General features: G+C 38.7%; 1 protein-coding gene across 5 annotated transcripts in view; it reads right to left on the reverse strand.

Moving 5' to 3' along the window:
- Positions 1-13,355, reverse strand: part of TASP1 (taspase 1) — a 288,218-nt gene that overhangs the window by 224,013 nt on the left and 50,850 nt on the right. For all 5 annotated transcript variants that reach the window (XR_006655296.3, XM_045194733.3, XM_045194732.3 and 2 more), the window contains one exon: positions 979-1,063. Coding sequence is in view for 4 of the 5 variants with exons in the window: in XM_045194733.3 (XP_045050668.2) it covers positions 979-1,063 (85 nt within the window). In the remaining variant the exon portion in view is untranslated. The remainder of the gene's footprint in view (positions 1-978; positions 1,064-13,355) is intronic.

Raw genomic sequence — 13,355 nt, forward strand, 5'->3', positions numbered from 1 at the left:
TCTTTGAAAATTTTTATAATCAACCCTTCTCATACCATAATTAAACACTAGTTAAGAGTATGATTAAAAGGATACTTTATTTAGGTAACAGGATTCAAGATTTTTCAGAACTATATTAATTTATTTTCTATGACTTCAAATTATAAGTAAAATAAAGTGATTCTTATAGTACTGTTTTGTCATAAATTTCAACACAGAACATTAACGTAACCTTCACAGACAGGCAAAGACTGAGTATGAGATGGTATTGAGACATATATGTGAATAATGTTAGGCATACGAACAAGATGGTGGTTATGTTTTGTGAACAGAAAAATTGATAAAACTATGAGGGCAAAATAGGATATCAAGGATTTGCTTTAAAATACTAGGAGAAAAAGGAGATGCATAAAATGGATGAAAAGAAAAAACATTTTGAATTATTGGAGCTGGATGACAGGTTCACCAGGGCCCTTTACAATGTTGTCTCTATTTCTATAAACACTTGAAAAAGTTCAAAATGTTTTTAATGAAAATTGTATGTTAATGCTGGAGAAAAGATGTGATCTGATTAATCTTAGTGTCACAATGTATTTCTGCAGAACAGAAAAATTAAGTGTATTTATTTTAACAACTCCTCAAGATTAAAAATTAGTTTAGACTCCAAATTGGGATACACAAGATACTTTTAAAGTTTTATAATAAAAAGACCCCAGTTGAATACTTAGTAACAGCAAAAACATCCCTACAATCAACAACAAAATCAAAAATTAACTCTCATCTCTTTTCTGCTTTAATTCATAATATTCTATCCCATCCAAAGGTCTATCAAGTATACAAATTATTCCAAGACCACAGAACAAGTGAGTCGTCAACTCTAAGGCAAGCTAGGGCTGATGTATAACCACAGCATCAAACTTCTGAGGGTAAAAATAGCCTTCAAACATTGCATGCAACAAACCAAAGATGACAGAAAGTCAGGCAGAATAGAGTGGTTACCAGGGAGGAATTCGGCCAGCTGAGAGTTTGCCCTTCTGCCCTTCACACAAGAGTCTGTTCGCAACTGAGACTGGGTTCTTGATTCCTATAAAATAAAATTGGCAGAAAATGGAGTCAAAAAAGTTTTCATTTCCCTGTCGGTTTTGTGGCAATTTCAATGAAACAACTTTTAAATGTCTTGGAAAACTCTTCTTTTACATAGTAATGAAAACCCTTAATTATAACGAACAGATCAAATTAACAAATACACAAACACCTAGTAAATGCAAAAAAAGAACAAATATAAAACATACCTTCTCATGTTTTGTTATATGCTACAACATATACTAAAGACTGAATTTTAAATAATGCGTATTTAAATTATGTTCCTTTTTAATAGATTTCAGAATGAAATGGAAATATGAACAAAAAAGTGGCATCAGAGGACTTCTGGTCAAGATGGCAGCATAGGTAAAGACGGCTCACCTCCTCAGGGAGCCACATCAAAATTGCAACTAAATTATAGAACCACCATCACACAAAGGTTTCAGAAATCAAGTTGAGTGGAAGTCATACAACTATGGAATTAAAGAAACCACATCCATCCGGACTTAGGAGGGGCAGAGATGCAGAACATCTGGTCCCACAACCACATTTGGTGAATAAAAGTTTAGGAGGGGTATCTCAGGAGTGAAGAGTCCCAGGCCCACACAAGGCCTTCAAGTGTAGGGTTCCAGTGCCGGGAAGGTAAGTCCCCAAAACTTCTGGCTACAAAAATCAGCAGGGACTGAGTCAGGGGAAAAAATTTCTAGAGTCCTAAGCATTTACTCTTAACCCACACACGGACTTACACATACTCCCTCTGAGCTCCAGCAAAAGAGTAGCAACTTGAAAGGCACCAGTAGCATACAGGGAGGAAGTGAAGGGTCTGGCATCAAGGCGAGAGCTGGGGGACAGCTTCTACCCAGACAGAACGACAAGCAGAGGCCACTATCCCTTTTCTGAATAATGTCCCCACTGAGCTACAGACCCAGCAGGCAGAGGCCATATCTGAAACTCCATCAGTCTGGTTAACATATTTTACCCCACCCTAAAGATTCTGTCCCACCTAATTTACAGGCCTACCCAAGCTGTTAAGAGAGACATTTCTGTATGAATGCTGGTCTTGGCTCATATTTCACAACTTCCTAAATCCTCTCAAACAAGCAACAACCCACCTCAGTAAGTCTCCAGCCACTCTTGCTAAGTGGCCCCAGGCACAGCATTAGTAGCAACCAGCCTAGATTCAAAGCTTGGCTTCACCTGGGAATCTCCAAGCCCAGAACAAGTAGAATCCATCTCAGACTGCTTTATAGCCCAGGCAGGGTGCCCCAGGTAAAACACGATGGGGGGCTGACTTGGCCTGCACCTCCTGGAAAACACCAGAGCTTGCCCATGCAGTGCACAGCTACAAACCATGTTGGAGCACCAACATCCTGCCTCTGCACAGTTGATCTTACAAAGAAAGAGGACGTTGGTGGTCAGTGGTCAAAACCAGACCTTGCCACTGACCAGATTGGGTAAACCCCTCCCATGGATCTGCCATGGAACAGCAACCAAGGCTCAACTATAAGAGGAGGGTGTATTCAGCCCACAAGAAGGGCATACCTTGATAGAAGAGGCTGTGCCACTGGACACTAAAGGACACCTACTACATTAGGCAACACTACCCAGACATGGTGTCAATGCAGCTCTACCTAATACATAGAAACAAAGACGGGGAGGCTGCCAAAACAAGGAGACAAATAAACATGGCCCAAATGAAAGAACAGATCAAAACTCAGGAAAAATACCCACTCAAAATGGAGATAAGCAATCTGGCAGATGCAGAGTTCAAAACACTGGTTATAAGGATTCTCAAGGAACTCAGTGAGGATCGAAACAGCATAAAAAAGATCCAGTCAGAAACAAAGGATATACCAAATGAAACAAAGAACAACTTACAGGGAAACAACAATAGAGAGAACAAGGCCAAGAATCAAATCAATGATGTGGAACATAAAGAAGCAAAAAACAACCACACAGAACAAGAAGAAAAAGAATCCAATAAAACAAGGACAGTGTAAGCAGCCTACTGGACAACTTCAAGCGTTCCAACATTTGCATCATAGGTGTGCCAGAAAAGGAAAAGAAAGAGCAAGAAACTGGAAAACTATCTGAAAAAATAATGAAAGAAAACTTACCTAATTTGTGCAGGAAAGAGACGTGCAAGTCCAGGTAGCACAGAGAGTCCCAAACAAGATGGATACAAAGAGGCCCACTCCAAGACACATCATAATTAAAATGCCAAAGGTTCAAAATAGAGAAAAATCTTAAAAGCGGCAAGAGAAAAGCTGATAATAAGCTACAGGACAATTCCCATAGGACTGTCAGGTAATTTCTCAAAGAAACTTTGCAGGCTAGGAAGGACTGGCAAGAAATATTCAAAGTCATGAAAAGCAGGCACCTACAGCCAAGATTGCTCTACCCAGCAAGGCTATCATTTAGAATCAAAGGGCAGGTTAAGAGCTCCCAGACAAGATGAAGCTGAAGGAGTTCATCACCACCAAACCTTTATCATATGAAATGTTTAAGGGATTTCTTAAGAAAAAGAAGATCAAAACTATGAATATTAAAATGGCCATAAATACATACCTATCAAAAATTGAGTCTAAAAAACTAACTAAGCAAACAAGCAGAACAGAAACAGAATCATAGATATGGAGAACACTGGGATGGTGGTCAGCGGGGAAGGGTCTGAGGGAATAAGGGGAAAGGTGAAGGGATTAAGGAGTACAAATTGATACAGAATAGGCAGGGGGATATTAAAAGTAAGTATAGAAATTGGAGTTGCCAAAGAACTTATATGCATGACCCATGGACTTGAACAAAGGAAGGGCAATTGCCGGAGGGAGTGTGGCATGCTGGTGGGGGCACAAAGGGGGAAAAATTGAGACAATTGTAATAGCATAATTAATCAAAAATAATAAATTAGAAGAAAAGAGCAGTGATCCCTTCCATCAAGAACGTACTTTTTTCCGAGGAACCACAGTTGTGTGGATGCAGGTAGACTTTCTGCACAGGGACAAGTTCTTCCAGCATTTTTACCTGCAAGTTCCAAGACAGTTGGGCGCATCTGTCCTTTCAGCAGAACCTGCCTTAGGTACTTAACCTTTCATGGCTCAGGCACCCAAGACAAAAAAAAAAAAAAAAAAAAAAAAAAAAGGCCCAAATGAAAGAACAGATCAAAGCTCCAGAAAAAATACAACTAAGCCACAAAGAGATAGCCAGCCTAACAGATGCACAATTTAAAACACTGGTAATCAGGATGCCCACAGAATTGGTTGAATTTGGTCGCAAATTAGATGAAAAAATGAAGGCTATGCTAAGAGAAACAAAGGAAAATGTACAGGGAACCAATAGTGACGGGAAGGAAACTGGAACTCAAATCAATGGTGTGGACCAGAAGGAAGAAAGAAACATTCAACCAGAAAAGAATGAAGAAACAAGAATTCAAAAAAATGAGAAGAGGCTTAGGAACCTCCAGGACATCTTGAAATGTTCCAACATCTGAATCATAGGGGTACCAGAAGGAGAAAAAGAAGAACAACAAATTGAAAACTCATTTGAACAAATAATGAAGGAGAACTTCCCTCATCTGGCAAAGGAAATAGACTTCCAGGAAGTCCAGGAAGCTCAGAGAGTTCCAAAGAAGCTGGACCCAAGGAGGAACACAACAAGGCACATCATAATTACATTACCCAAAATTAAGCAGAAGGAGAGAATCTTAGAAGCAGCAAGAGAAAAGGAGATAGTTACCTACAAAGGAGTTCCCATAAGACTGTCAGCTGATTTCTCCAAAGAGACCTTACAGGCAAGAAGGGACTGGAAAGAAGTATTTGAAGTCATGAAAGGCAAGGACCTACATCCAATATTACTCTATCCAGCAAAGCTTTCATTTAGAATGGAAGGGCAGATAAAGTGCTTCTCAGATAAGGTCAAGTTAAAGGAGTTCATCATCACCAAGCCCTTATTATATGAAATGGTAAAGGGATAAGCGATTTATCTAAGAAAAAGAAGATAAAAGATATGAACAGTAAAAATGACAGCAAACTCACAGTTATTAACAACCACACCTAAAACAAAAACAAAAGCAAACTAAGCAAACAACTAGAACAGGAAAGAATCACAGAAATGGAGATCACATGGAGGGTTATCAGCAGGGGAGTGGGAGGGGGAGAGATGGGGGAAAGGTACAGAGAATAAGTAGCATAAATGGTAGGCAGAAAATAGACAGGGGGAGGTGAAGAACAGTATAGGAAATGTAGAAGCCAAAGAACTTATATGTATGATCCATGGACATGAACTAAAGGTGGGGAATGTAGGTGGGATGGGGTATGCAGGGCAGAGGGGAATAGAGGGGGAAAAATGGGACAACTAATAGCATAATCAATAAAATATATTATTAAAAAATAACAATAATAATAATAATAAATTTAAAAATAGGATAAAGTAGCATCAACAATCAAAACCATCGATTTCCTTTAAAGAATAAACATGATAACAAACAGCTTCAAATTTACCTTGGGTGAAAAATTAATGGCCAAATATTTTAAATCTCACCTGCCAGAGGGACTGAATACAGAGGAAGTCCTGCAAATCAGGCAAGGGTGGGTAGAAGAGACCAAGTATACCATATACAAGATTGTAACCTAAAGTATGGTTCAGACTGTTTTCAGGAGGAAAAGAGACGAACAACAGAGCAGTATTAGTATGAAAACATTATCTGGATGACAATGACAATGATAAATATGGCATTGATGACAATGATAGCTTAGTATCTAATGTGTGCCAGGCCCAGCACCAATCCCTGAAATGTAATCAGATTATTTAATTGATCCCTTCACTATCACACAAATATATGTATGAAGCCTATCTCATTACTGAGGAAACATTTGGACAGAGGGCTAATTAAGTCACCAGCTCAAGATCACAATGTTGAGATTTTAACAGAGGCAGCAAATGCCAGAGAATAAGCCCTTAACTACTAACCTATGGATGCCTCTTAGGACACTACTAATGCAAAAAAAAAAAAAAAAATCAGCAGTGGGATATAAAGAGGCTGTAAAAACTAAAATGAAGACTACCAGATTGACATAAAATAAAACTGACTACATATATTTAGCTAAATACCAAAAACTGTCATACAAAAATGTATGAAATACCAAAGGAAGAGAAAGCTCAGATCTCTGGGCTCTTAAAATATATTTATTTATTTATTTTAAAATTTATTGTCGTATAGTTATAGTTGTCCTGCCTTTTGCCCCATTGCGCGCCCCTTTCTGTATAAATGATTCAATATTGTAGATATTAATAATTGCCAAATTAATAAATTCAAACCTATTCATTCAAAACTTCAAAAAGATTTCTATGATATATGAGAAGCTGACTCAAATTAATCAAGAAGAAAAAACTTTGGAAAAAAATTAACAGGTATTCACCCAATGAGATACCATTTTTATTGAAAGCTATTTTAAGAAAAGAGTGTGGTTTGAGTATAAAATACACAAATATATCAGTTGAATAGAGTTCAGACACAGACATACGTGAATTTGTATATTTAATACATAATATAGATAGTATTTCAAATAAGTAAGACAAGAATAAGGTATATATGAGAGGTAAAAAGAACACTGAGTGCTGGGAATCAGACTGTTTCATAACTGTACCAGCTATCAATTAAGTGGTTTTCAACTATAAATTCACCCTGCGTTGCCTGATCTGTGAAAATGGATATGGGCCCTTTAAATGTTTCCTTTGTCAGCCGGCACACTGATATACTTTGTCAGTAGAGGGCACTGGAGACACATTGAGGAGAAAAGGGTGGCTTGCTATCCAGGCTCCTGGAGAACACCAGTTTTGCACAACTATTTGGCCCACCTAGGAGTCTCCAGTGCTAAATGACTGCAGGGTGCAATTTTTTGCAGCACTGGCTACCATGTGTTTTCCCCAGTTCCTGATTCAGGCCACAGCAGCATGCCACAGCAGCATACCTGACAGCCCCAGGAAAAAAGAGAACTCTAATCTAACTCAAGTCATTGATTCCCACATCTTCTCCTCAGCCTTACAGTCAACATGGCAAAATGCCTCGTCTGGTTATCTGTCTAATGAGCCAAAAGCCCAATCGTTATCTTGTGCTACACAGGTTTGTTTCCCATGGCTTCTGGACATCTGTGTGCCCACCCAACAGGCTAAGCTCACCTGATCCCCTCCAAGATTGTTCCTGCTTTCACAGTGACTATGGCCTGGGTATCCCAGCAACTTCTCTGCCAGACAGTGGGCTGCAACCATACCTTCTACAACAAAGTCTGAAACCCCTTCCAAGTTTCTCTCTCCTTGGGTATTCTCCTTCTGCCATAGGACACACTTTGAGTTTTCTTTCCATCTTTATATAACTACTGTCCTATCACTGTTTAATAATTCTTTATATTAAAATTCTCCTGTTTAAACTACTGTGTGCTTTCTGTCTCCTAGTTGGACCCAGACTGATCAAGTACTCTTGGACAAATTACTAAATCTCTCCTGTGTCTCAGTTTCTTCACCTGTAAAATAGGAAAGAAAAACACTGACTTCATAATGTTATTGGGAGAACTAACTAACTTAATACAGATAAACTACTGAAGAAAAATGCATAGTATGCAATAGTTTTCCAATAAATGATAATTATTATTGTTGTTCCTCAAAAAACTATGTAGGTACAATTTTTTGATCATTTCAGAAACATAAACAATGACTTCAAGAAGTAAATAAAAATATACTATACATGTATTAAAAGAAAATATAGGTGACCATACTTATAGTTATAAGAGAGAGAAACCTTAAAAGGAATGCAAAATATAAAAGCCACAAAAGAGAAAGTAGTAAGTCTGACAAATAAAAATTTTAAATTCCAATATGATAAAGTACATTCTAAATAGAGTTTTAAAAGGCAAGCCACACAAGAGGTATAAACAGTTCACAAAATAATGTTAATGGCCTTTAAACATATGAAACTTCATAAAACACCAATAAAATTTCATAATAAATGAAAATAAAATTAAAAATAATTGAAATACCCTTTCCTACCTATAACACAAATCATAAAAGATACAGAATATCACAACAAATGAATAATCAAATAGACCTAACTAACATGTAGCACATACACCCAAAAAATGCAAAATGCATTCTCCTTTGAAGTTGATATGGAACGTTTATTAAAAGACATCAAAATCTGGAACATAAATCAAGTCCCAAAAAGCTTTAAGGGCTTGGAATCTTACAGCACATGATGTCTGGCCACAGCGAAATAAAATTAGAAATCAATGAAAGCTAACTAAAAAGTCTTCAGCCAAATACATTTGAACACTCATCTGAGAAGGGCAAATTCCTTGAAAAAGACACACAAAAGAAGAAAATACAGCCTTATAACTGTAAAAGAAATTAAATCTGATATTTTAAAACTTCCCACAAAAACTCCATTAATTTAGAAAAACTAATAAATCCCTCCAGTTAAAAGGAAGTCATTCCAATCATACACAAACTCTTTCAAATATCAAGAGAAAAAAATCTAAGCTCATTTTATCAGGCCAGTCATACCATGATTCCAAAACCTGAAAAGAATACTATAAGAAAGAAAAATTAAAGCCTATCTTTTATACACAGGTCAAAAATCTTAAACATAAGCAAAATATAAAAAATAAAAACTTACAACCAAGATTTTAGCCAAGAAAGGAATATAAATTTCACCATACTTATGAAAAGAGAAAAATTCATCTCAGTAGATGCACAAAAGCACTTAATGATATTCAATACCCATTTACAATAAAAACCACCAGCAAACTAATATTAGAAGAAAACTTCTTTAATATGGTAAAGAGCATCTATGAGAATCCTACAACTAAACAGCATACAAGGTGGTGAAATATATAAAGCTCTCCCTCTAAAATCAGGAACAAAGCAAGGATGTACACTATTATCACTTATATTCAACTTTGCCCTGGATGTCATAGCCCATATAATAATGCAAGAAAGAAATTTAAAAATGTAAACATTATAAAGAAAAAAGCAAAACTGCTATTATTCACAGTCAATATAATTGTGTACATAGAAACTCCAAGGGAATTTACTTATTTTAACTTCGATACGCACTGGGAAACAAAAAAAAAATTTCAAGTGACTCACTTTATTGGGATATTCACTATATTGATGTGGTCTGGAAGAGAACCACAATATTCCCAAGGTATGCCTATATGTCATTTGAATTTTTAATGATAAAAATATATTATTTCATATAATTATAAATTATGGTTTCAAATAATTATAAAATAAGCTAACACATTTTATTTAATTATATTTTATTGATTATGCTATTATAGTTGTCCTGAATCTTCCCCCTTTGCCACGTTCCACCGAGCAACCCTGACTCCCTCAGGCAATCCCCATACCATTGTTCATGTCTGTGGGTAATGCCTGTAAATTCTTTGGCTACTCCATTTCCTATTCTGTACTTTATAGCCCCAAGGCTATTCTATAACTTTGTATTTGTACTTCTTAATCCCCCCAGCTCTTCCCCTTTCCTCAACACCCCCCTCCCATATGGCAACCATCAAAATACTCTCTGTATCTATGATTGTTTCTGTTCTTCTTGTTCCCTTAGTTGGTTTTTTAGATTCAATTGTTGATGGTTATGTATTTATTGCCATTTTAATGTTCATAGTTTTGATCTTCTTTTTCTTAAACAAGTCCCTTAAACATTTCATATAATAATGGTTTGGTGGTGATGAGCTCCTTCAGCTTCATCTCGTCTGGAAGCTCTTAATCTGCCCTTTGATTCTAAATGATAGCCTTGCTGGGTAGAGCAATCTTGCCTGTAGGTGCCTGCTTTTCATGACTTTGAATATTTCTTGCCAGTCCTTCCTAGCCTGCAAAGTTTCTTTGAGACATTACCTGACAATTACCTGTAGGCACCTAACTTCTTTTCTCTTGCCGCTTTTAAGATTTTTCTCTATCTTGAACCTTTGGCATTTTAATTATGATGTGTCTTGGAGTGGGCCTCTTTGTATCCATCTTGTTTGGGACTCTCTGTGCTTCCTGGACTTGCATGTCTCTTTCCTGCACAAATTAAGTAAGTTTTCTTTCATTATTTTTTCAGATAGAGTTCCAATTTCCTGATCTTTCTCTTCTCCTTCTGGCAGCTCTGTGATGTGAATGTTGGAATGCTTAAAGTTGTCCAGTAGGCTGCTTACACTATCCTCGTTTTTTTGGATTCTGATTTCTTCTTCCTCTTGTTCTGCATGATTGTTTTTTGCTTCTTTATGTTCCAAATCATTGATTTCTCAGGCTCATTCTCTCTACTGTTGTTTCCCTGTAAATTGTTCTTTGTTTCAATTGGTATATCCTTTGTTTCTGACTGGATCTTCTTTATGCTGCTGAGGTCTTCATTAAGTTCCCTGAGCATCCTTATAACCAGTGTTTTGAACTCTGCATCTGCCAGACTGCTTATCTCCATTTTCTTTAGTTTTTTCTGAATTTCTGATCTCTTCATCCATGTGGGCCATGTTTCTTTGTCTCCTTGTTTTGGCAGCCTCCCTGTGTTTGTTTCTATGTATTAGGTGGAGCTGCTTTGACTCTGTATCTTGGTAGTGTGGCCTACTGTAGTAGGTGTCCTTTACTGTCCAGTGGCACGGCCTCTCCTATCAAGGTATGCCCTTCCTATGGTCTGAACACACCCTCCTCTTATAGTTGAGTCTTGGTTACTGTTGGCGGATCAATGGGAGGGATTTACCCAGGCCAGTCAGCAGCAAGGACTGGCCTCTTACCACTGATCACCAACCTTTGCCCTCTGTGGTGGATCACCTGTGCATGCAGGGAGAATGAGGTCATGCTCCAATGTGGTCTGTAGCTGTCCACTGTTGAGCTGGCCCTGGGGTTTCCCAGGTGGTGCAGGCCAAGTCAGCCCCCACTTGTGTTTTACCTGGGGCCGCCCTGCCTGAGCTATAAAGCAGTCTGAGATGGTTTCTACTTGTGCTGGGCTTGGAGAGTCCCAGGTAAAGCCAAGGTTTGAATTTAGGCTGGCAGCTGCTAGTGCTAAACCTGAGGCTCACTGAGGCCAGCTGTTTCTTGTTTGAGAGGATTAAGGAAGTTGTGAAGCTGGATCCAAGACTATCTATTCCATGGAAAAGCAGCTTGGGTGAGTCTGTAAATTGGGTGGGGCAGAGTCTCTGGGGATCTCCCAAGGCAGGTCAAACAGTGTTAGCCAGGTTGACAGAGTCTCAGATATGGCGCCAGCTTGCCCACTCTGTTGGTGGGGGGTTTAGAAAAGGGACAGTGGCCTCTGCTTGCCTTGATGCCAGACACTTCAGTTTCTCCCTCTATGCCACTAGTGCATTTTAAGCTGCTACTCTGGTGCTAGAGCTCAGAGGGAGTGAGTCTGAGAAGGTATGTCCATGTGTGGGTTCTTTAAGAGGAACTATTTGAGGCTCCAGCAGTTTCTTCCACTGACTCAATTCCCACTGGTTTTTGCAGCCAGAAGTTGTGGAGACTTATCTTCCTGGCACTGGAATCCTGGGCTGCGAGGCCTGGTGTGAGGCTGGTACTTCTCACTCCTGAGATATCCTTCTGGAATTTTTATGCACCACACAGGTGTGAGAGACCATCCTGTTCCATGTCTGCACCCACGCCTAGCAGTCTGAATGGATGTAGTTTCTTTAATTCCATAGTTGTCAGACTTCTATTCAACTTGAATTCTGGTGGTTCTGAGTGACGGTTGTTGTATATTTTAGTTGTAATTTTGATTTGGTTGTGCAAAGAGGCAAGCCATGTCTGCCTACGCCATTGTCTTGAATGGAAATCCACTAATACATTTTAAATGTCTATAATCCCTTATAAAGACAGAAAATGATCAAACTCTAACAAAGACATGCCATAGCTAAAATTTCATGTCTTAAATTCAGTAAAACAAAAAATAGTCTTGGCTGGTATGACTCAGTGGATTGAGCGCTGGCCTGTGAACCAAAAGCTTGCAGGTTCAATTCCCAGTCAGTCAGGCCTGGTCCCCAGCTGGGGGTGTGGGAGAGCCAAATGATTGATATTTCCCTCCCTTCCCCTCTCTCTAAAAATAAATAAATAAAGGAGTTCTGGCCAAGATGGAGACATAGGTAGAAACCCTTCACTTCCTCTCACAACCAAAACGAGGATAACAACCAATCTAAAATCAATAAACAAATCAGAAGTGCCAGAAAATCAAACTGCATGGAACTCTGACAACCAAGGAATTAAAGAAACAGTCAACCAGACCAACAGGACTGGTAAGCGAGAGGATGGAGAGAACCCACAGCAAGGTGGCGGACCATGCGGGTTGAACTGGAAACTGAGACTCAGAGCTGACTGTGGACTAGGTGGGGGTTGCTGCAGTAGGAGAACCTCCCAGTTTCACATGACAGTTCTTTGGAAAGTGGGGCTAGAGCCCAGCAAGCGAGCCGCATTGTTTCCTCTCTGGCCCCTCCCCCATAGACAGTGCTGCAGCGCAGCCAGAAAGATTGCCCTGCCCTGGTGAATACCTAAGGCCCCGCCCCCTTACAACTTAACAGTGCATCAACACAAAAAAATATGGCCCAAAGCAAAGAACAAAGCAAAACTCCAGAAAGAGAAATAAACGAGGAGGAGATCGCCAACCTATCTGCTACAGACTTCAAAGCCCTGTAATCAACATGTTCACAGAACTGATTGAGCTTGGTTGCAAAATGAAGGATACCCAAAGTGAAATAAAGCAAAATATTCAGGGAACCAACAGTGACAAGAAGGAAACCAGGATTCAAAGCAACAATTTGGAACAAAAGGAAGAAATAAATATCCAACCAGAACAGAATGAAGAAACAAGAATTCAAAAAAATGAAGAGAGGTTTAGGAACCTGTGGGACAACTTGAAACGTTCCAATAATCAAATTATAGGGGTGCCAGAAGGAGAAGAACAACAGCAAGAAATTGAAAACTTATTTGAACAAATAATGAAGGAAAACTTCCCCAATCTGGTGAGGGAAACATACTTCCAGGAAGTCCAGGAAGCCCAGAGAGTCCCAAAGAAGTTGGATCCAAAGAGAAACACACCAAGGCACATCATCATTAAGTTACCCAAGATTAAAGATAAAGAGAGAATCTTAAAAGCAGCAAGAGGAAAGGAGACAGTTATCTACAAAGGAATGCCCATAAGACTATCAGCTGATTTCTCAAAAGAAACCTTACAGGCAAGAAGGGGCTGGAAAGAAGTATTTGAACTCATGAAAGGCAAGGACCTACATCCAAGATTACTCTATCCAGCAAAGCTATCATTTAGAATGAAT

The sequence above is a fragment of the Desmodus rotundus genome, chromosome 6 (genome assembly GCF_022682495.2).
Source record: "Desmodus rotundus isolate HL8 chromosome 6, HLdesRot8A.1, whole genome shotgun sequence".
NCBI lineage: Eukaryota > Metazoa > Chordata > Mammalia > Chiroptera > Phyllostomidae > Desmodus > Desmodus rotundus.